The 23862-nt window shown below is 42.1% G+C and overlaps 1 protein-coding gene across 1 annotated transcript; it reads right to left on the reverse strand.

Moving 5' to 3' along the window:
* Positions 1 to 614: 614 nt before the first annotated feature.
* LOC110960991 (lysyl oxidase homolog 4-like) lies at positions 615 to 23862 on the reverse strand. The gene is made up of 15 exons (XM_051946089.1): positions 22907 to 23862; positions 21762 to 22030; positions 20998 to 21677; positions 20098 to 20309; positions 12466 to 12504; positions 11366 to 11573; positions 10846 to 11026; positions 9096 to 9250; positions 8836 to 9003; positions 8133 to 8295; positions 7568 to 7811; positions 6508 to 6623; positions 6001 to 6137; positions 1720 to 1831; positions 615 to 1606 (listed from the first exon to the last, which is right to left on the reverse strand). Exons 2-15 carry the CDS (start codon positions 22027 to 22029, stop codon positions 1536 to 1538), a joined length of 2754 nt encoding a protein of 917 aa, XP_051802049.1. The 5' UTR covers position 22030; positions 22907 to 23862; the 3' UTR covers positions 615 to 1535.

The following is a 23862-nucleotide window of genomic DNA, read 5'->3' on the forward strand; positions in this document are numbered from 1 at the left end:
TTCAGGGATGTATCTGCTGCTGCAATCTGTGGTGAGATTTTCTAAAATTTGTAGATGGTTGTATTTGTCACCTATAAGGAGTCTGTCACAGTGATGCTCCCAGGACTGTACTTGCTGTGACCAAAAATTACATCCCTTAAAGTTTATGTTACCTCTAAGGACTTTGTATTTGATTTTAATTGCAACTTTACTTATAGAACGTGAACATTATATTCTGCACCAGCTCGTTAAAGTTAAAAAAAAGACCAAAGTAAATCACATATAAAATGAAGCCTCTTATGTAATGTGACAATGGACAGCTGTGAGTGTTTCGTGTGTTTGTACGTGTTCATCAGTGGGACTGAGGTTGGAAACAACTATAAAACACGGCTTAGCTCCTGGGGAAAGGATGAGAAACTCAGTCTTTTTAATCTTTTTTAATATCTGCTGTGAACGAACTGAAACAATGTTGATGTGATTAGACTGTCAAACTTGCATAAGGCACTGTACAAACTGCAGGAATCTCTTTTAAGTCACTTTAGATTCCCTTAAAATCTTCTGCAGAAACTGTGGCATTAAAGTTTATTTTTATTCTGCGTTAGAAAAGTCTGCAGTCAAAATAACCATGCCTCGAATGACCATACAGTTTGTCAATCTGACGTTTATTCTTTTGCTACCATTACCAAGAACTGATAAGCGCAATACCCAAGGTACAACCAGATCTCATCTGTTGCCACCGATGTTAAACAGGTAAAGAACAAACAAAGTGGAAATAGCTGTCATAATAAAATTAACAATACAAACAAGTTTCAAATCAAAAGTACATTAAAATTCTGCATAAATTAGAGAACCTAAAGAACATTATTCCAGAGAGGTAATATAAAACTGTACATGACAATACATTTGCAATACATTACAATATTTATTCAAAAAAGGCAAAATAGCACCATGAATTTAAAAAAAAAACTCAGTCAAAACAAAAAGCAAATCACACAGTTATAACAGTAAATACTGCATTTCGTAATGTGGACAGTGAAAGCACAGAAAGCACGTACAGAGTTTTGTCGACAGTCTATTGCCTGTGTTGATATTATATGGAGAACTCTGGTGATGTACTCTAAAAGTTGTTCTCATGTGCCTTCATGTCATTACTTTCTTAACTGTGGATATCAATGTAATTCATTGGTGGGGGGAAAAAAAACCAAAAACAAGTTTTCAAAATTGTAAACTACTACTAAGTTCTATCATGGTGACAGGATGCTTGTGACTTTCTACTATTTTGTCTTTACATCTTTCTACATTTCTTCTTCAATCTCTTTCTAACAGCAACAAGATGATGACTATCAGTCACGAGGTCCCGATTAGTCAGTTTTGCATCAAGTCCATCCATCCCTCCCAAAACATCCCCCTTTTTTTCCCCCACCCTCCTCCCTCTTTGACCTTCCTCTCTTTATTTACTGGCATGTCATTGTCATTCACCCTCCCTCCTCTGACACGCTGAGGTGTGGTGAGGAGTTGTACAGTTGTTCTGTTCTTAAATCTGGCTGTTCCTTAATTCACAGGAAGTTGTTGGAAATCTGACGTTGGTGGTCGAACAGGTTCTCCGCCTCGGCGCTATAAGCATCAGCTGATGAAAACAAAAAAAAAGAAGGGAAGTGGAACACACGGAAGCACACGGGTGAGTATTAAGTTGTTGAAACTGAGAGGATTCACGTGCACGGAAAAGTAAAATCCCTCTACCTGCGTGGCAACCGAACATGTAAACTCGTGCTCCATCGTATTTGCACCTGCAGCGCATCACATTGTTCCGGAAATCGGACTCAGCCATGTCTAGGGAAGGGTTGACCTCCACCTGTATGGAAAAAAGAGATAACAGGAGTCAGTTAACCTCCTCACAGCTGAGTAAAGTATCTTTCTGAACCAAGAAGTCTGGAAGCTAATATACAAAGATTACTATATATGATGAATATGAAGTAAGTGTATCCTCTCCTGACCTTGGATTTGGAGACAATTTGATTTTTTTCAGTAAAAACACTTTAATTTACTACAAGTGTTTGCGTACAAGACAAGACAGAACTCCAAAGCTTATCACTATGTGAACTGAGCCACATGCACAAGCAATTATCTCCACTTATCTCTCCTAATGGAATAGAAATACACAGTGTATTTACTTGTATGCTGATGGTCTTTCGCAATATTTTTCAAGTCTCCCTTAGGCATATATTTGGGATGGGTTTGGTTAAAGGTGTGTTAGGGGTGTGAAGGTTCTCAGTTATTCAAAGCATGGAATACCTGGATGCTAAAACCAAAGCCACTTGAATTAATGGAGTTTCTTGAAGATGTTTCATCTCTCATGCCAAAAGTCTTCTTCCGTTTTAACTGACAAATAGCCCAGGTATTGAAACTGCACTTTCAGACTGGTCGAGGTCACATGTGAGTCATTAACCCACATTATTATCAGGTGAGTCATTTTGGTCCCCTGAGCCCAGATGTCAGTGGGTGTTAAGGCCAGTTCATGCTTTCCATGTTTACATGTCGACAAGTGTATGGGGGACAACATTCTTGGGTCTGCAAGGATATGTGTGGACCCTTTGTCATCTACATGCAGCCCAACATTTTTTGATTGTCTACACCACAACTGCACCAAATGAACATGCGCCCAGAAAACAAATGGTACTTAAAACAAATGCCTGTCATTAGGAGAAGATTTACTATCATCCAAATCTTTATAGTTCATCATTTATAGAATGGTAATTGAAGTAATCACTGCTATACCTTGGAGGTGCTATGATTTGTCCATGCTTTCCATTAACGGTCCACAAACACAGCAGAAAGTTCAAAATTTCTAGAAAACCCTTTTGCCTATTGTGCTCAGCAAACCTAGGGAATAGTCACATTGCAGCTACTAGTTGCTGTAAATTGCATAAGGTGCAAAGTTACAGCAGCTTTCCCATGAGTTAGAAATGTTTATGGGAATAGTGTGTGTTTCTTTGAGGGGCAATGCAACTATCTACAAAGCAGACCGCAGCTGTAGGTGTGTAGGATGGACAGAATAACATGGGGGTCTAGTTTCAGCTTTGAAAGCCCACATCAGATGTAGAAAGCATGAACTGGCCTTTCAGCCTTGATTATACTCCTTTGTGGACTCTCACACACACAGCTGCAAACACCATGGATATGTTGTTGTTGTTACTTTTATAGTCCACTCAGAAGACTCCATTCTATACATGCACAGTAGGTTAGTATCTGTACATTGGCCTGTCTGCGTGGACACAAACTTTGGGCTGCGTGTAGACTCCTCCTGAGTTAAGGAGATGTCCGAATTTATATAAGGATGTCTTTCCACATTCATAGATGCGTAAATACCTTATAGTCTGTAAATTTCATCATTTGTCCACATTTGCATAAAATATGTCCTCACAGTGACTACACTACTACCGGTAATAGTGCACATGCTTTGCAACATTGTGCTTGCACAGAATAAATACAACTTACTGTAAATGAGTGTGTCTCTGTGCATGTCTGCAAGGCTTAACACTGGCCTTAAGTTGCTCACAGTTGGGAGTCCTGAGATCCCTCCTCAGACAACAAGTATATGCCTAACATTATTGCCCTGACTTAGGGGACCCTAATGACTTATCTGATGTCCAGGTGCATCAAGGACTCACATGTGGCCTCAGTCACTCTCAGAAGCTTCGATGCTCGGGATTCCCCACCACTTAGAAGTGGAGAGGTCTTTCAGCTAACCATCTTCAAGAAACTCAATCAAAACTCAGTCATCACTTTGAGGGTAAAATATCTACCATAAAAGAACACGTCAGCATTTTGGGACACAAGCTTATTATTATTATTATTGTCTCGTGTCTGTGTGTTAAAAATGAAGCCAGTTTTAGAGGAGTGTTAGTTTAGCATACTGCGTGGAGACTCCAGGAGGGGGAGGTGAATGTAAGTTGGGAATATTTCTTGTGTCAGTGCAGTAACTTCCTGGATTTTCCTCTGGTTGCCTGGGAAAGTAACTTTCTGTCTAGACTACAAACACAGCAGAGAGTGTCTTTTAATAAAGAAAGGGAATGAGTGAGAAAGTAGCACTTTTTTTCAGACAGTTAGGAAACAACAGTCTTTCCACCGGACCCGAATGAGAAGTCACAGGATTATTGTTTTCCTTTTCTATATGACCCATGATGTATAAATTCAGGGTTCGAGTGATGCATGACATCACTTTCCACTGTTATCTCTGCAGGAAAAAAAAGGCCCAGGGATGGAGATGACAGTGTTGGGTTTGGATTTAAGTCGCAGCCTATCATTAGACCGTAGCCATGGTTGGTTGCCATGGTTTGTTGTTTTCCACCCTGTCTGTCTGCCTGCCATATATAAGAAAAGCACACAAATGAATTTTCCTGATGCACACATCAAACAGATAACCTGACCACATATTCAATAAAGCAACCCACTTTCATTTTTTACATACAGTATAAATTTTGTGGTTCCAATTATATTTACAGGCAAAGATTTAAGATGCAAAATATTCATAATTATGATTCTTTTTCATTACATTGTAGGCCAAATTTAGTACTGAGAACTTCATTTTTTTTTTCTTTCAATATTGCATGTCGAGAGCAGCCAGTGACACGTATTTTACAGTCCCGGTGTAAAACACCATATTAACTTGGTGGCAGCTGATGCCCTATTAAAAGCTCTTGTAATAATGTGAGACAAAAGGCCCACAGCCTGTTTTACAGAACAATGAAAGGCTGTCACTGCCATGTAAAATGTTGTGTGGAGGTTGAGCAGTTGAATTTTAAATAGCTTCACAATCAGGAGCAATCACGCTGAGGTGGATGTGACTCATCAGTTTAAATGTATGGTCCTAAAAATGGCTGCCACCCCGCGTTTCTCGGTAAAGACTCACAGAAACACCCAAATTGCATGATAGACGAACAAGGATTTACGCCCTCCCTCAATCTCTCACTTCTTACACAAATTTATGAGCGGCTCAACTACTGTTGCACCACGATCGTCACCACAAAGTGCTGCTGGGTCACGGTGTCGTGGCAACAGTGGATCACGGCTTTACGGCATATATGTGGTTTTATCTCTCAAGAAGTGACTCGTCATGTGCGTGTGACAAACCGCTCCTGCATGTCGCTTACATACTGTCCACGTGAGCTCGTGCAAGTCCCACTTCTCGATTTTATGTAAACACTCATAAAATAATTAGCACCATCATTGCTTTTCTGCTGTCAGTAAAAAATAGAACAAATGACAGAGAGGGAGGACAGATGAGTAGGTCACCACAGCAGATTGAATGTCTAGAAAAAGACGAGACATGTGAACCGGCTCGGCTGTCAAACATATAAACGTACAAATGAAAAGTGCTGACGGAGCTTTTCCACCGCCAATAAGTCCTCGCTTTGTGCAAGGGTGGACTAATAGCAGGTCTACTTTCTATATAAATCCAGACTAAATTCACTTTCCTTAAATACACACACACCCTTAAAACTGCATACATACTGCACACCTGAATGACTGGAAACACAGCCAAGAGGCATTTAGCTGAAATTACAGTCTTTTATCACAGCTTTTATCTTGCGTGTGCCTTCAGATGTCGAAACTCCTGTATTTGCTGTGTTCTTTTCTCTTTTTCTTCCTTACTTTCATGCCTGATCTAAGAAGTTGTATAAGCTACTCAGATTGTTGATGCTCTTTCTCCATAAAGATTGAGTGCAGATTTCTTTTTTCGTGTATAGTGACACCCTCTTAAAATAATAACCTAGGCAATTTTTTCAGAAAACACAAAAAACCGAAACACACCACACTGAACCTTGATCTAGGCCATTATACTGCTCGGGGTATAATCATATGATCTGTTTAACTGAGGATGTAGGTGATTTTACCAGAGGTGGCCAGCATCATGAGGGGATGATTTAGGCAAAAAAAAAAAAAACTTTATTGTCTAAAAATGACTAGCCGTTACTTTAGGAAGGTGGCCAAGATGGTTCATTTTATTTGTAACAAACTGACCTGGAAGATGTATTCACCAGGGCGTACATCTGTGATGTCCACCCACTGACAGTCAATGTCATGGCGGTAAGTGTCCCAGCAGCCAATTGAGATACCCTGTTGTCCCATGTTGTAGCAGGCATACCGCTTATGGATACCTGAAAAAAAGCGAACAGTTGGAAACACATAAGAAGACATAAAAAGCAAAGCCTACCATGTGTAAATTTTCTTCGCTGTCAGTCGCTGTGGATTTCAATTCCTTGCAATAGTCTGAAATTACAAAATGATTTGAAACCCAACTCTTTTTTTGGTGTCCTTCAAATGAATGGAAGGATCTAAGATGTCTCGGCTCTGCGAAGCCAAGATCAATTTAGGCTTGGCCTCTGATCTTACAGCCTTTGAAAGCACTTTACATAATTTCAGCCTTGCACTTTTATGTATTCTCGTTTGTCACGATTGCGCGGCCTTTTCCCGTTGTCCCTCAAAATAGACAGATTTATGTGCTATTAGTCTTTATTGGTGTCTTACCGTCGGGGCAGTAAGTGTCCTCCAGGCAGAAACTGGCTTTGTGACCTTCAGCCACCTTTGTCCCATTGATGGTGAGCAGATCGTAGTGGGTGAACACCTCAATGCTGTGGTAGTGCCTGAGAATGAGATCAGTATGTGGTGAATAAAGTGTGAGATTGGTAAAAATAATAACAGAAAGTTATAGAAAGAGTCGGAGAAAGATCTCCGTTGAGTACGCTGCTGTTGTTGTTTTCATCTACATTCATAAAACCCTCTGAGGTGAAAAAATCCCAAACCTGATGTTTATTTGCAACCATAAATCCCGTTAGGTTGTTCTGAAGGCGTCAGACAGACACAGACAGCAATTGTAAAAACAGATAGATATCAGTTTAGTGTTGCTCTTTCTCTCATTACAGAACCAATTCCCAGAACAAGCTACCAAAGCTGAAAGTCGAACCCTGTGTTTGCTGGTCGTGGAGGTAGTGAGTGGGTTGTGGCTGGGAAACACAACGAGCTGTGCCTTTTCGTTCTGGGACACAGAACCACAACCGCCGAGATAAGAAGCCAGGCTGCTCTGAGTGCAGTCATGGCTCTGACTGTAACAAGTGGGCGACCGGTGAGGAGGATGTTTGTTGTAAACATCATTTTAGAGGATAAAAGATTGTGTTTATTGTATCAAATAACAAACTTTTTAAACACGCTTGGCTATTTCTAGGCCACATCTCAGAAATATTACCCTCCTTTGCTTGCGTCTAGTGATTCCCATTCAGCTTCGGCTGCAGGCAATTTAAGCTTAAGGTTTTGACCTCTAGTAGCAACTGTGGTTTTTTTTTTTTAAAAATGCTCTTTTTTCTTGTGCCACCTCATAATGATGCCCAGTCTTGTGCCATGGAGGAGGTTATGCAAGTTTTCACTTCAACTAAACCCAGCGGCAGCTATAATCACCACACAGTTAATCCCTAACTGGTGGAAGGCATTAAATGAGCAGCTGCTGCTTTAAATAAAAGCCTTAAAGCTCCTCTAAATGACACAGTGACTTAAAGTGATGCTGTGAATGTCTCTTTCTTCTTTCCAGTCTTACCTGTGACACTGGTGCCATATCCAGCTTTCTCTGGTGGCCCGAGGTCTGAAGTCGGCGCGACCCAGGTTCATGATGCGGGAGGAGAAGCGCAGCAGGCGGCGGTGTCCGTAAGGCCAGTTCATTCTGGCAGCAGAGGAGGACAAGCAGTTCTCCTCATTGGCGCAAGTCAGCAGGTGAAGAGGTCGATCCTCCAGGTAAGCCGTCTCTTGGACCAGCTGGGCGTCCAGTACGAGGTCAGGAGCAGCTGCAGGTGTCAAAGAGTTTTGTTTTACAAAGTGAACCCCCATTTTAGCATTGCACCCATTTAAAACTGCTCAGTCTTCTGCTTTTGTTTTTGCTTATCCACAAAGCAACTCAACCTCCACCTCAACAGTTTGGCCAGGAATTCGAGTGACTCATGCAAGTAGCAGCAGCAGCAATTATCAGACTTCATGCAGCTTTTTAAACACAGCAGTAGTTTTTCCAAGCACCTGTAAACAGACTGATGCGTGAAATTGCCAGAGTTCTCCTTTAAAAATAAAACAAGTACAACTGCGTCTGTGTATTTGCTGCTTTGTGGACTCACTCTCCACACATGTGACTCCTGCAGCTCTGCCATCTCCTCCTCGGGGACAGTAGACGTTTGTGTTTCTGCGACACTGCTGGATGGACATCTCAGTGCCGGTGCAGTGAGTCCCACTCAGCACCACCTCACCAGCATCTGAAGATCCAGGCCAGTACCAGGTCTCCTGAGCAGAGACACAAGAGAACACATTCATACAGAAAATCACGAGAGCACTTCTGGAAAAAAGACAAGAGGTGAAAAATGCCACAGAGCTGAAAGCAAAGCAGCCTCTGCTGTAAACAGCAATACCTCTCTTTTTACAGGAACTATCAGTACATATTATCACATTTTCCACTCTTTTTCACAATTCTAAAACTGCCTGTTAAATGTTCCCAGCAGCCCCCCTCGACACACTCACGCTGCCCTTTCCGTGTACAATTCTATTTTCAGTTTGTTTGCTCTGTGAATTTCTCCCGATCTCTCTTCGCCTCACTTTCCCTCTTTTATTTTCGGTGCGCTGGAAGTGGACGTTTCAGAAGCCTGTAATTACCTCAGGCCTCGGTAATAACACAGCACAGACACACAAACAGGGGGGAGAGAGCGAGAGAGAGCGAGGGGAGGAAATATAGGAGCACCCAGAACAAAGGCTCATAGACCGAAAAAGAGCGATTCAGAGGAAAAGTTGTTAAAAAGACAGCAACATGGTGCGTTCCTTGCTTTTTACCTGATGAGCTCTGGAGGCAAATCCCAATCCCAGCTGTCGACAGACCACCATTGCTTCGTTGAGGCCCCAGTTCTCACTGCAGACGGAGCCCCAACGCTTCACTCCTCCGACCTCCATCAGCACCTCCACACGGCCCTCTGCAGGCTCTCTGCCTCCGGCCAGACGCACCTGAAAATGTATTTAGAAAAGTGTTTCATCACCAGTCTGTGAATAGTGCTGCTGTACTGTAATGTCCTCATGTTCTGGTGTGTGTTTCTCACCGTGGCCCGCAGGCCGGTGTTGGGCACATTGCAGCGGACTGCTACATCCTGGCTGTGTTTGCAGGTGTAAAGTGGCACCTGTTTGTATTGACACTCGGTAATGGTCCTCTCCCTGCCTGTGCACTGCACGCTGTTCATGTGGATGGGACCAGTGCCTGCAGGAGACGGGCGTGGAGCAGGAGTTGACTGATTGCCAGTTAGAGGCCGCATGCAAAGACTGATGCCCACACACACACACACACACACACACACACACACACACACACACACACACACACACACACACACACACACACACACACACACACACACACACACACACACACAAGGCACGCATGCACACATAAAAGTCTGTAAAACCTGGTGGCTGTGCAGGCACAGATGTCCACAGAGAAGGATTAAAAGCCCAGACGTGATCGGGACCTCTGATGTGGCTCTGAAACTGAGCTTAGCTAGAGAGTCTTCCATCCAAATTGCTGTAGGCTCCGTGCTGCACATTTGCACACCAGGGCTTTATAAACCAAAATAGACACCAAAATGGCAAAATGGAGCAAAATCTTTGAACACATCTATGTTTGCGTAGGTGTATGAGGCCCTGGCTGAAGTCCATTAAAGCCCTATAATTTTACCTTAAATAGCTAATGATCTCATCACACCCAGCTCCAAGCTGCTCTTCTCTGACTGCACTACCCATGAGCTTTATGTCTTGCATGTTATAACTCATACACTGACCTGAAACGCTAAAAGCCACAATGTTCCATTCTGACATTTTACCATGAATTCATTATTCAGATACAACAGCCCCATAGCACCTAGTTTAATAGAGCCCTAAAAGTAACACGCAAATGCTTTCCATGACTTACTTCATTAAGTAAAGTAGAGAGAAGGAAATGCACCCACCATTATAGGACATGCTATGTGCTCATTTGGGCAGAAAGATAATGGGAGGAAATGAATGTGATTACAGAGCTACTGCAGAGGTATGGCAAGAAAACGGAATATAACTGAGTGTGAGAAAGTGGGGTCTATGCAATTTCCTCGGAAAATGTTTAACTCTGTTATTGCCGGACACAATTCTGTGGTCATATTTTCATGCCCTCAGTAAAAACATTGCCAGAATAATTACATCTGAGTGTTTGCTCCTTTTTAGTGCTGATTGCCTGACATCCTGGTTTCAAAGCAGCGCTAACTTCTCACATACAACAGGTTTATTTTGACGGCAAGAACACACGCCATTGTTTTGGTAGCCGGACCCTCCTAGTACAGTTTAGACTTGTATAATTGGTCATGGGGAGAGTTCCTCAACAATCAGCTTTTCCGATAGAAGTCGATTTCAGGATGTAAACATTTTCTCTGGGTTTATTTGTCGGCTCAGGTTCACAGTTCTTGGAGTATTGCATTTAGACTGAGAAGTGTTTAGTCTAAAGGAATTACTGGGCTCAGCTGATCATACTCAGAGTCCATGGTGAACTCGGGCACTGATTCAAAGCTGATTTACCCATAACTTGTTATCAGATCACCAGCTGGTGGTCTGTTTTGATGCTCTGTGATTTTATGAATGAGGTTATCTGCTTATTTATGATAAAATAGCAAGTAAAGGCTCTGTTATAGTTTTGTTTAAACACACAAATGTTTCCCACAGTGACCTCCCAAACCATGGTGAGTGAAATCATGGCTGGAAAACACCAGAAAGACTTCAAAGTGCTGTTTGACTGTATGTGTGTGGCTTTGTTTATGTGTCTCGTCTTACCCTGTCCCAGCTGAGCCTTGGTGAGTGCTTCCTTGGCCGTCCCAAAACCCAGCTCTCTGCAGACCACGCTGGCTGCAGGCAGGTCCCACAGGTGGTCACACACGGTGCCCCACTTCCCCTCTCTGAGCACCTCCACACGACCCTCTCCAAGTCGGGGTCCAGCCTTCAGACGCACCACAGACTGGAAGAAAGAACAGAAATGAAAGTTTTAAAGCATGTCCAGAGTTAAGTGTTACATTTTCAGATTGTTAAACTGAAAAGTTGAAAAACGTACCACAAAAAAACTACCGCAAAGCCCCATTATTTTTGCATCTTGTTTTTGGATTAAACATAAAATAGCATGCAAATTCATTTGTGGGATTAAGGTGTGTTGGTAGACAGCTTTTGTTACTTTTGAACTGACCCTAGCTAGCTGGGCTAAATCTTATAATCTAACGCTTGACAAAAAAAATGAACCGCTCTAAAAAAATTTCTAAATTTCAACATTTCCCCCCTCTGTTGTGTCCACCTTCACACTAACCGGTGCAGCAGGTGGCGCAGGTGTTCTGCCATAACGTGCAAACTGGGATCCAGGGACACAGCGGACCACAGCGGACATTCCTCCCCTGCATGGGACGTCAGCCCTGGGGAGGGACAGCTGGGCCTGACACTGGGACAAAGACGCCTCCACGCCCTGACACTGCACCTTCTCCACCCAGTAAGCCTTCTTACCGGCCTGTGACCTCAGCCTTTAAAAAACAGATGAAGCGTTAATTTGTGAAAACAGATAACAGTCTTTCTCAACTTTCTGAATCATAAGTAGTTTCTGGGCATGTTCTGCTTCTGTCACCTTTTTGCTCATTGTGGGCTAACTTTTTACTGCAATATAATGTCCTGCACCTCTATGGATACAGCACAGAAGTAGACAGAGCTCAAAGATGTATTTTGTGCAGTATGACAAAGTTCTAGTGCTGTAAATCATAAAAAAGTCAAAGTGAACATTGAACTTCTCTGTAGATTTCACAGACATTGTACAACATTTTTCCAAGTGCCCACGCGTCTTACCAATACTGAAAAAAGTGGTTGTTCTACAAAACAAGATATTTAACTATTTACATTATCTTGTTTTAATACTTGTTTCCTATCTGCTCTGTGTAAACACAGTCTGTAGTTCAGCCAAACAGTTGAGTTGTGATTTTTTTCTGTCACATAACCGTTAGTCACTGCTGAGTCATTCATGGTTCTAAGTAGTGAGCTCAGAATCCTGCTGTTTTTTTTTCAGAATCTGGCTTTATTTTTGAAAGATTTTAAACAAGACCTGTAGAAAAAAAGTGGCTGATGAAATATGATCTAAGCTTAGTTTAAGTTCACTTTCCTGACAGAACTGCATGTCATTTGAGATTAGCTCAATGATGGTTGGACATTCAAAAATCTAGTTTGTGGTTATAATAAATGGTGTAATTTAGAAATTTGCTTTTTTATAATACAACATTCATTTCAAACCTGCTGGTAGGTTTTGGGGTTCAGAAGGATAAAAATGAATAAACCAATACCAGTTTAATTCCCTGGATCACATAAATAAATAAAACATGATAGAGCAAACAGTTTTTTGCAAATGAACCCTTCAGATGTTGGTTTTACCTGGAGGAAGGATCAGCCAACTTGGAGTCCCACAGTTTCCTGAAAGACAGAGAGCATCGCACTGAACATTTTAGCGTTGCAACTGAGCATCTTTATATCAAGTAGACTAAACAACCAGCTGTCCTGTTCACTCCCACAGTCTGCTCTCCTCTTCAATCAACCTCTCCTCTCCTTCTTGACATCCCTGCTCTTTCATCCTGTCCATCAAACGTCAAATAAACAAGCTGAAACCTACAAATATGAAGGAAAAACAACATGCTGAAAAGAGCGTTTGTTCCCTGGTAAACTTATCCCTCATGTAAGAAACAAAGAGGGAGAATTATAATAATAAATCACAAGGCTCCCTTTTTCTTTCGTCTCTCTAAAACCATCCCTTTCTTGCCTTTTTCAGATCTTCCATTTCTACATTCATGGTATTTCTGTTTCAGTATGTCTACAGTGGATGTCTGGTTTGAGGCATCCATGTGGAAAAAACTAAAAATATGAATAGACCACTATACATTAATCCCTGCAAGAAGCCTTATTGAGGTCTGCCAACTCCAACAGAGTTTTCTACACTGTGTCTAGTTTCATGGCTATTACCTTAAACTAGAGTCAAATCCAAAGGGGAAATAGTGGGTACACACAAAACGAGCCCCTTAACGCACACACATACACGGACAAGCACACATTAGAGCTGACCACTTGCATCAGCCAGGGCGACCACAGACAGGTGCAGTGTGACTGACGCCCTTCATGAATGTGCCTGAATTAAGTGAGTCATGACACCAAGTATAGACAATACGAGAGTTTACTGTGCAACCAGAGTCGTGATGCAATTAAATATTTGGCGAACTAAAATAAGAGATGTTTCCTCTCCAGGAGAACCCCAGTATCCTGGTATTCCATGCACAGTCCCAGCATTAGAAGAGCAATGTTTTTGAGGCTGGAAGGGCTTTAAATGGGGAAAAAAAAGAAAGAAAAGGAATTGGAATCTTGAGCCAGTGAAACTACGGTATGGAACATGTGCACCGCAAGCCATTTACAAGCGAACAAACGGCCAGACAGTGAAGGAAAAACTATGAGTTCTTTAACAGCAAAAGGAAATTTCCACTCTCAGATAAGCTAAAACTGATACCTATTATTATTTTCTGATTCTGCTGCAGCCCAGCGGTGAGTTTAGACACTGTCTGGTCAGGACAACTGGCCTCCTACGGTGAAAAAAATCTACTGTATATTTCCTCCTACAATGAATAGACTCAGAGTGACTAAGGAACTCTGAACCCCTGATTCTCTCTGGGTTGGAGATGCACTGGAAATATCTTAAAGTAACTCTCTGGTCATTGATTTAGCTCCTTATATCTGTGTAGCAAAGATACATATTTAGAAGGTTGTTGTTTTTTTTCTTCCATGAATAAAATCCCTTCTTGCCTTAAAATGACCTAAATGCAGCAGTACACTTGTGCAAATCAAACTGCAGCTCGAGCACACCAGCTCACCTATAACTCTGCTCAAACACTATAAAAATACTCTGTGACAAAACGTCAGTGGCAAGTTGGAGTAATTCAGCCATATATATGTGAACTGAAATCCAATTCTGAAGAAGAATAATGGCTCAAAAACTATGAAAGCTAGCAAAAAAAGTTCTTAGGTTTATTCCATATGAAATAGCAGAATTGTGAATCCTTGTTATTGAGACTGCCATCAGCACACTGTAGTTTTAAGGTGGAAATGCTCAGTCATGGTGTTGACTGCATATTTTGGGCATGATACGTATCCCAACGTATAGAAAAACACCATCTGGACATGTTAGGTAAAAACTTGATTTATATATCTTTTTGGGGTGCTTGGGGACAGCTGAACCACAAAACTGATATTAACATGAATGTGTTCACAAACGGTAGCTTATCTTGCAGCCAGGTGAAGAATATACATCTAAGGTACTTTTATAACTCTCTTTTAGCTCTAAGTGACATATCTTAGTCATTAGCTAGCGGCTTACTTTGTCTGTCTGCTTTTTTGTGATAAGTAGCAACAGAAGCTATGTAAGAACTTTTCTTTGTTGAAAATAGCTGCTTTATTCTGCTCTAAATAAGTTTAATATAAGCGGTGAAAATAAACCTAAGCAATAAAAAAAAACACTTAAAGCTGAGAGGAACTGCGGTATTGCAGTGTGAGTAGTACAACTAAAACCTTCTCCTCTCTTTTCCCTTTTTGCAAGACATCGTTTCCACCTCCTCTCTCTGCCACTTTTCCCACATCTTGCGTTCATTTATCGAGTCAATTTGCATGGGGACGTGGGCAGTGATTTGTTTTATCTGTCTGGGTCCACGGTTGGTAATCATATAACTATCAGCCTAATGTCATAGTATCGTCAAATATAATAGGGAACCATTTATTTTTAGTTTCCTATTACTGTTCCATTGCCAAAGTAAGATGAGATTTAGTTTTGTGAACATCTGTTTTGAGAATAGTCTTATTTCAGAATTGATTTGATGCTTTGCATTTATGGTTAACGGTTTCATAATTATATGTGTATTCTTTACAGCCTTTAAATCAGGAATTACTTGAGACTGGGTGGAGTGATATGCTGTACAGTGAGCCGATCTTTAAATTTGCTGTTTCTGTTTCTGGTGCAAACATTATATGAAGGTATTCATACAACTTGTCATTTGTTCTTTTTGCATTTCCTCCTCCTACATTGCTTATTTGCTTTTCTCAATCATTCTTTCCTTCATTCCAACTTTCTTCCTCCCTACCTTCCACATGTCCTTTCTTCTGTCGCTCTCCCTTTGTCTTTCTCAGGCCTGTCTTAAGTCATAAACACCCCTAAAACTACAGTTACCAATTCTGCAAGAGAATAAGACACATAAAGTTGTATCAAGAAACACTGTCTGTGTTAAAGAATGTTCCTAATATTCACGAGAACTGACAAATCCTGTGGCTTCTGTGCACATTGTCAATGAGTAAATGTAAGTTGTGTGTGATTGCATGTATTTGCTTGTGTCTGTCTTCTCAAGTGTATGCCTATACGTGAGCGTTTGCGGTGTTTAAAATGTTTCATAACTCGGTGGTAAATCAAAACGAGATAGACAGACTGTATGGGGGTGTTAGTTCATGGCTGGGAGGAGGGGGAGGGTGGGGGTGAGAGTGCTACCCATATAATTGCCTGCTCTGCTTGGCAGTGTCTGCTTTGCGGTTGAGCAGTAGCATGTTGGTTCACACACACCAGACGTGGAAATATGCACGTACATATCAACTTTCCCTGCCTTGCCTCTGTAAAAACAAAGCTCTTTAAAACCCCAGTGTCGTTACCCAACGTTATGAGTGCATGCTGGGAACGAGTGATGTAAGACTGAAATCTCTGTCAACTGGGCAACTCTCATGAGAATCTTCACGGGAAGAGGAAAAGCATGTTCTTTTGGTTTTCAGATACATTTTAGTAGTCCTGCTGAGAGCTAAATGGATGGTGTGTGATGCTCCTCATCAAGTTGGAGGAGTGGAGTTGAGTTAAGACTCTCTGTCTTATAATGAGGGAAGTAAACCACAGCAACAAGCCTCGACACAACAAACAGGTTGTGTTTGCAGCACTACTGCTGAATTCTTTTAACTAGAGGACTTTCTTCAGCTTGAGCTGGGTTTTTTAAGCAACTCTGACTACAGAATACCATAAGCCACAGTGGTGAGAGGAGCTAACTGTCAAAAAAAGCAAATATAACCTGTTATTATACTGCATGAATGCAAAGCTGCCTGACTGGAACAATCGGCTCACTCAGGAGACAGCAGGTTGCCACACTGACTCCACAACAGGACCTAGACAGTCCAATCAACCTCCATGGAACAAAAACTCAAAGGGGTCATAATGACGTACTTTCCATGAAAAGTGGGTTTTAGTATAATTCCCTTAAAGGCATTAAACGTGGCCTTTAAAAAGGAGGCGGGGAGAAAACAGGGAGCAGGGGGTGAAAGTAAATTAGAGGAACTGAAGAAGTTGCTGTCAGCCTCAAAGAGAGTGTGAACGGGATGAAACAAGGGAGCTGGAAAATGGATTTAGCACTTGCTTTTTGTAAGCACAGCAAAGTGGGGGAGTATTTAAACATCTGTAAAAATGCGCTGAGCAACTTAACAGGCAGAGACAAAGGCAGTCACAGAAAAAAAAAAAGACAACCACATGGCTCTAGAGGGAAGTGCTGACACAGCAAAGGGTGTGCAGCAGGTTCAGTTGAGAAAATATTCCAGATTAGAGGATCTCTCAGACCATAATTACAGCTTTTCAAGTGGACGCAAACCCCAAAAAAAGACCAGGCATGGACCAGTGCCAGTGCAGTGGCGAGCAGCACGAAGATGTTATGTGACTGTTATCATGCGTAGATCAGCATTAACAAGAGTTAGCTGCTTTATCATGCTGATGTTGCTATTCTGATGACAAAGCTAACATGCTTGTGTTTAGTACATCTAATGTCAAGGGTTAGTATTGCATGTGTTTCGTAAGTGGCAGTCTGAGGCTAAAAAATGAAGTCAGTGCTGAAGTGCCAAAAACCGCAGTTCTTTGAACGGCTACTTGAGGCTAGCTACAAAAGTGAATCAATCCCTATAGGTCACCATGCTAAAAACTCCAACTTTACAACAGAAATAAACATGCTTGCATTCTGATAAAAAGAATGATTTTGGTCTCTATAGTTAAGTTTCTTGTCAATGACAACTGTACAATGCATCAATTTTTATATAGCTTGTCCATTTAGATTGTATTAAGGCTTAAAGTTATACTTAATTAAGATGGCTTCTTTAAATGACAGTTGGGTGCCATCACAGGAAAGTCCATGGCCCACCTCAGCTCCAGTTGTGCTGTAACTCTTAGTGAATTTTTGAATTTTCAAGCAGTTGATCAGTGTCTGGTACTGCCAAGAAGGCATTGGCTGAAGTCACCAACCTGAGCTTCAAAACTATTTTTCAGAAACCTATGGGCAACGTCAAAGAGGGTCCAACCATTTTTGTCTATAACTTGATGGTCTTGCTTGACACAAATTAAGGGAAAATTAAATGTATTTCAGCCCAATTTTATGGCGAGCCTTTCCACAGTTGTCAAGACCTTTCACTAAAACTCGAAAAATGTTGAAGAAAAGTTGGAGAATCGCCATGTATGTTTTCCTCCTCTGGGGACAATGGATGCCTCTCCAAAAGTTGACGACAATCTGTTAAATAGTTGTTGAAATGTTTCAGACAAAACCATAGGGACTGACCGACACTGCCATCCCTAGATAGCAATGCTGCTAAAAAAGGCCATTGCCACTAAGTGTATAAGATATATCAACTTCCATCTCGTTTCAAAAAGGCGGTCAACAGTCAACTATCTGCTTTGAAATACATGAACACATGTGGCACCAGATGCTAAAGATTCTACTTGTCCTTGTCTGGTACAAATAAACTCTTCCTACCCCCCTCAACTGTTTACTGTTGGACAAAAATGTCTGCTTCATTCATCTCCCACGTAGCTGGGTGGAGGTTGACAAAAAAACAAACAACTTTCATGGCCTGGCTCAGTCTTTACACAAGCGGCTGGTTGGATTCTTGGCACAGAAATGTGATGTTTCTTCAGGCTACTCTAAGGTGTTTTTCAATGCTGTTGTTGTCCACAACACCATTAGATTTTGAAAGTTAGCAAGACAGACGACCAGACTTGGCTATATTTTTGATCTTAGCCTCATCTTTGACTTGATAGCGCTGCTAACTTGAACAAAAAGACGTACTTAACTATAAGTGAGGATAAAATGGATCAAAGTGAAATTTCTCACACCATTGCATCTCACCCTCACGGTTCTGAAGAAGTCGTTTGAGATAAGACACTGTGAATGACGGACAGCTTTTCATTACTAGACTGTGGTGATGGTGGCAAACAGGGCAGCTGAGGAGATGCTGCTTGTATCCTGCTGCTGAGCGGAGCAGAACAGGACACAAGAGGTAATTATTGCCGACATGGAGAGACAGATGGTGCTGGGCAGGCCAGCGGTCAGTACAGTCGTCCTGTTAGCCAAGCCGTAAAAAGACCTCTGTGGGCAGACAGATGGACACATGGAGGGTTGTGTTTGCATGTGCACTAGTGTGTGTTTGCATGTTTATTTGTGTGTGCACGTGGATTTTGGACATAGTTTATGAAAGGTCTGTGTGCAATGAGGGTGGAGAGAGGAATGTATTAGCACGTGTGTGTGTAAGTGAGGTATTGGGGTTGTTGATGGTATGTGTGCAAGGGTTTTGAAGGTTTCTGTTGGTGCTTTAATGGGTATTTTTGCTAAAGTTAGACAGATTAGGTGGACTTACAGGGAGAAAATCAACAAAACAGTCTGACATTATGAGGAGAGCAAATTATTTGTGTTTGAGTGTAATGAAAGAGTTATAAAACCCCACAATAAAAAGGAAACAGAATCCCGTCTCATCTGCTCATCACACTTTAAAGCTGAGGTAGGCAATCTTTTCTGGCGACACTGAATAAGAAGTTCTGTACTAATCTCTATAAATTCAAGTGGTCTCAGAGGACCCTCTGGCCTTTGTTTTCAGACTTTAGAAAACAATTTGCAAATCCCAGGGCTGTTCACCAGAGGATATGAGATTGCATAAATAGCACCAAAATCTGCAGTGACAGTAGGATGTGGTTACGCGGTTAGAGGAAGGACTTTCACTCAGGAAAGCGCTCATCGACGATTTATATGATCTGTAACTCTGATAAGCTAGAATGTGAGTCTATTTTTTCTGCCATTTGCTAGATTAAACATGCATGAATGACTGCACTACCGAGTAAAATGGCCTCACTGCTATTTTAGGAAGCGTAAATTAATAGTTATTTTTGCTTGGATTTAACAAATACATCCCCATACAACAGTAGATGCTGAATGCTAACAAACAAATTATCACTTTTTCTGTGATGAACTAATGAAGTGCTGAAATTTTACTGCGCATTATAGTGATAAATATCTCTTGATTAAATCATCAGCTCACACCCTAAATACAACTTAGACATATTTAGCTCACCTTTAAAGTTGACATGGCAGACAGTGCTTCTGATAGAGAGCAACTCTAGCTGTTGTTTGGAATCATGTGTACTCAAATTAAACTGCTTCAATGGGGATTCTGCTAAAGTTCAAAAGAAGTGAGCCCTTAGTCTTTCTGATGCACACCCAGTGTTAGAAAATGCTGCTGCACACAGTTTTCACTGGAAGATTCTTAATTATATGAGATTAGAGACCATGTGATGGAGGTTGCACATAAGGACACACAGCACGAGGACGATGATAATCTTGTCGTCTGGATCTGACATTAATAACATGCTCTCTAGGACTATTTTAAAGGTTTGTGTTGAGGCCCACTCAGCCAATGGAGCAGACGGGCCTGGCGGACAGCCAGCTGAGGCTAATACCGCTGTGGACATGTCCTGCCAAGTGTGGTTATTCTAATGACAGCAGCTGTGGTTAACCTCTACTACAGGGGGGTTGGGACGGTAGTCCGTACATGAGGCCACTTAATCCGTGAGGGGATGTGTAGTCCAGTTTTCCATCCCATTTACATACACACACGCGCACACACACACACACACATCCATTTGTGCACACATGTTCTTTTTATGTCAGTAGCACTCTGCTGTGTCCACTCTCACATACTTACCTGTAGGCGTTTTGGTCAAACGCTTCGGCTGAGGGGAATCCTAACATGCCACAGACGACACGGCTGCTGCTCATGTCCCATCCATGGTTGCACACATGACGCCATCTCCCAGCATGCTTCACTTCCACCACTCCCTCCGTCACCAGACCCCCGTGGTTGCCGGTCAGCACAGGCCGGAGACGAACTTCCTCTAAGTGAACTCTCTCAGATCCCTGTCCAGGGGAAAATTGATTATGGCACTTATTTATCCATATTTATCCCATTTGTCTTTTTATTATCTTACAGAAGAAGGATTAAGACAGATCTTTGTCACATTTGTTTAAAAAGCTTTGATCCCAACCTCAAGAGGATTAATTTCATTTAATAAACATGAATTCAATTCTGCTCAAACAATACATTGTCACATTGTTTTACTAAATGGCACGCAATCGAGGCAAGAATAACATGAAAGGATAACATGCAATGTCTCTAATCATGACACTCTTTAATCATCTACATTACATACTGCAGGCAGCAGGAAGGAAACTAACAGAAAACACAGTTTGTTTAACGTGACAGGAAATGTGTCATGATGATTACAAAATGGTAAAGAAAGTATAAACTCTGCAAGTTGAAAAGAGAGAAAGCCAAATAGAAGTGACAAACGACTCAGTGTCTCGTCAGCTGAAGTTTTTTCTTCAGAAGAAGAGTTACTGGTGGTTAAACTAAACTTCAGGCCCAACTGGTGCACAAGGACTGGATCTGGAGAAGGTCTGGTTTTAGGTTTGTCTCTAATTATACATGCCCATTGCCCTGTGGCTCCACAGATGACATTTCAGTATGAGTCTGTATAAATCCAGACTGGGTTACTTCTTTGGTTTGTGCCGGAGGTTGTGTGTGTCTGTGCTTGTGTGTTTTTACCTGTATATACTGTCTGTCAGTCTCCAGTCCCATGTCTGGGTGTACTGGGTCTGGTTCAACATGGTTCCCACTGAGCTGCTGATGCCGGTCACTTCTCCTCTCAGACTGGAGCTGGGAATGAGGCTGAGGTTGAGGCTGCCTGTTTGTCTGCCCCTCGGCCTCCCGTCTCACTGACTGTGGACTGGTCCTCGAAGTCTCCTGTCTCTGCCTGTAAGCTGCACCGTTTGCCAGACGTGAAGGTAGCTGGTGGCCTTGTGGCGAAGCAGGGTTGACTTGCTGGCCTGGTCTTGAGCCACCTCGATTCCGGCGCAAAATCTGGATCTCGTGTCCATTTTCCTGTGGGGAGATGCTGCTGCGGCGGGAAGATGTTGGGTTGCGATGGAGGGCAATCTCATGCCCTCTTGCAGAAGAAGAGGAAGCTGGGGCTGCAGGTGGAGCTGGGGGTAATACAGACTGCCGCGGTGGTGGGTTTCTCTGTCTTTGCTGGCTTGGCTGGTGCCTTGAGGATGAAGCATCCTCTTCCAAAGAGACAGAGGGGAAGCCAGGTCTCCTTTCTGGGCTGCAAATGACCCCTAGATCCTCAGCAGGGGTGCAGTCATGGATTCCCCAACCGTTGGAGCGACACTCTGCAATGGAGAGCTCGGTCCCCTTGCAGTGCACATTGTCTAACCAGATCAGACCTACCACAAGAAAGGACCAGTGACTTACTGAATCAAGAGAAATGAAAAATCAATTCTAAACGGAACATTTTTGGGAAGACATACCTTCTCCCTGGCCAAACTTGGCACTGTGTGCCCAGGTCAAGCAGCGCTGAAAGCCCAGCTGTCGGCACACCACATTGGCCAGGTTAAGATCCACCGCGTCATCACACACTGTGCCCCATGCTCCATTGTAGAACACCTCCACACGTCCTTCATTTGCACCGCGTCGACCTTCGCCTGCAAGACGTACAAGCACCTCTTGTGCAGACAGCGGAGGAGGGTAGAGGAGAAGCAGGACGAGGAATGTCGACAGGGAGCTAAGGCACAGCATCCTGGAGGAAAGAAAAAAAGTCAAATGAGGTGTGGAAAAGGGGGCTGATGGAAATAGTGTGACATTAGGGTGAAGACAAGTACGGAAAGCAGAGGATGCATGGAAAGCAGGAGCCCCCAAATAAATATGCACATGTTACCACAAAAATCCCAAAAATCACGCAAAGCCATAGAACTCACATTCCATACTCTGACAAAACATATAATTAGAAACGTCTCTTCTGACCCTAATGGGACATTCCACAGTAAAATGAAAGATTGATAGATGTTTTTATCCCTTTAAAACGATCAGAGTCATTTAAAGGACAGTCGGAGGCCTGAGAAACAGTCTGAACCAGTCAGGGCAGAGGGAGTAATAACCAAAGCTAAAAGTAGCCTCTCCATCCAGCCAACGGAAACTCTGGCTTTCCGCAAACCCTCAAACTTAGCTGCATGTATTTAGCCAACAGACACAAAAGCAAATAAACACTGTCATAAAAATGTTCTCACACATAAATAAGGCAGCAGGTCTGCGTCTGTGAGAGATGTTTTGGTTAATGAGCAATGATTAATTCATCCTTGGTTGACCTCTAAAAGCTTTATCTTCCAACAGAGAAAAAGAAACTAGAGAGAAGGAGCAATTAGAAAAGACATTAAAGTAATTTTATTTATTTGCTTTGCATATGGATAACAAAACCCAATCTATGCAATAATACAAATATGTGCAAATAAAAGCTGCACCTAAAACTGAAGAAGTGAAATTATTGAGGGAAGAAGTGAGTGTGTATGAGTCCTAGTGAAATCTTGAGTTATGGAGGAGAAACTGAGGCAAATATGACAAAGTGGGAAAGAAAAAGGAGACTTGAAGAGATGGAGAAAAATGCTGAGTTTGAACTCACCTCTCTGTTGAACTCAGCCTGGAGTTACTGAGAGAAGGAAGGGAGAGAGAGCTCTGGAGGAAAGGAAGGCTGTGAGTTTGGTCCTGCTGTCCCTCTATTCTCCTCTCTTCCCTCCCTCTTTCTTTTTCTGTCACTCCCTCTGATCTGCTCCTTCATCCATCCCTCCCATTTTTATTCATTTAAAGTTTTTTTTCTCCCCCCATTGTGTCTGGTCACGTTTCTACTTTCCATCACATACTGGTCATGAAAGAAAATCTGGAAAAAGAAATAGCCCCCCTAACTTTCAACATTTACATGATTTTGTAACAATTAGGCCATCCCAGTGCAAACTTGTTGGCACTTATTTACATATGCAGCAGGTGGTTGAACTCCTGCACCAACCACCAACTTGTAAGCTGATCACATGGTTGGATTCATGGGACACGTGAGCTCAACTTATAAAAGACCAAGATTTTATAAGGATCTCTCCTGTTTTTCTTTCCTTGTTAGTTGTGCAAAGTTTGTCCAATCAATGGGAATTTGTTTTATTGTGTATCAAAGTCTTCCAATCCTCAATCACATAATCTCAGCCTTATAATCTTTAATGTAAAAAAAACAAAAAAAACAGTCGCTCTCCTCTCTGATGTCTATGGACTTGTGAGCTCTTTAATCCCACACAATGATAAAATCATATGTTCACACACACACACACACACACACACACACACACACACACACACACACACACACACACACACACACACACACACACACACACACACACACACAAATACATTCACACAAATACATTCACACACAGGGTCCTGGCACTGCACTGTGCCCACAGTTTGTGGTGTCATAAAATAAATACTATGTGCTTTGCAGTAAGAATGAAACTGCATGTCTGAACTCTTTGCATGGAGCTGAGTTTCATAACATCCTCAGTCGTGGCACCTCCTCACTTGCAGCAAGTTCTG

This window comes from Acanthochromis polyacanthus, chromosome 3 (assembly GCF_021347895.1).
Source record: "Acanthochromis polyacanthus isolate Apoly-LR-REF ecotype Palm Island chromosome 3, KAUST_Apoly_ChrSc, whole genome shotgun sequence".
Lineage (NCBI taxonomy): Eukaryota > Metazoa > Chordata > Actinopteri > Pomacentridae > Acanthochromis > Acanthochromis polyacanthus.

Bases quoted from the DNA above. Each gene is read 5' to 3' on its own strand.
- LOC110960991 (XM_051946089.1), bottom strand. From the start codon at position 22,029: ATGCTGTGCCTTAGCTCCCTGTCGACATTCCTCGTCCTGCTTCTCCTC. The intron at 21,678-21,761 runs GTATGTCTTCCC...TTCTTGTGGTAG, and splicing joins CAAGTTTGGCCAGGGAGAAG to GTCTGATCTGGTTAGACAAT. The intron at 11,027-11,365 runs GTTAGTGTGAAG...TCTTTCTTCCAG, and splicing joins CTGCGCCACCTGCTGCACCG to TCTGTGGTGCGTCTGAAGGC.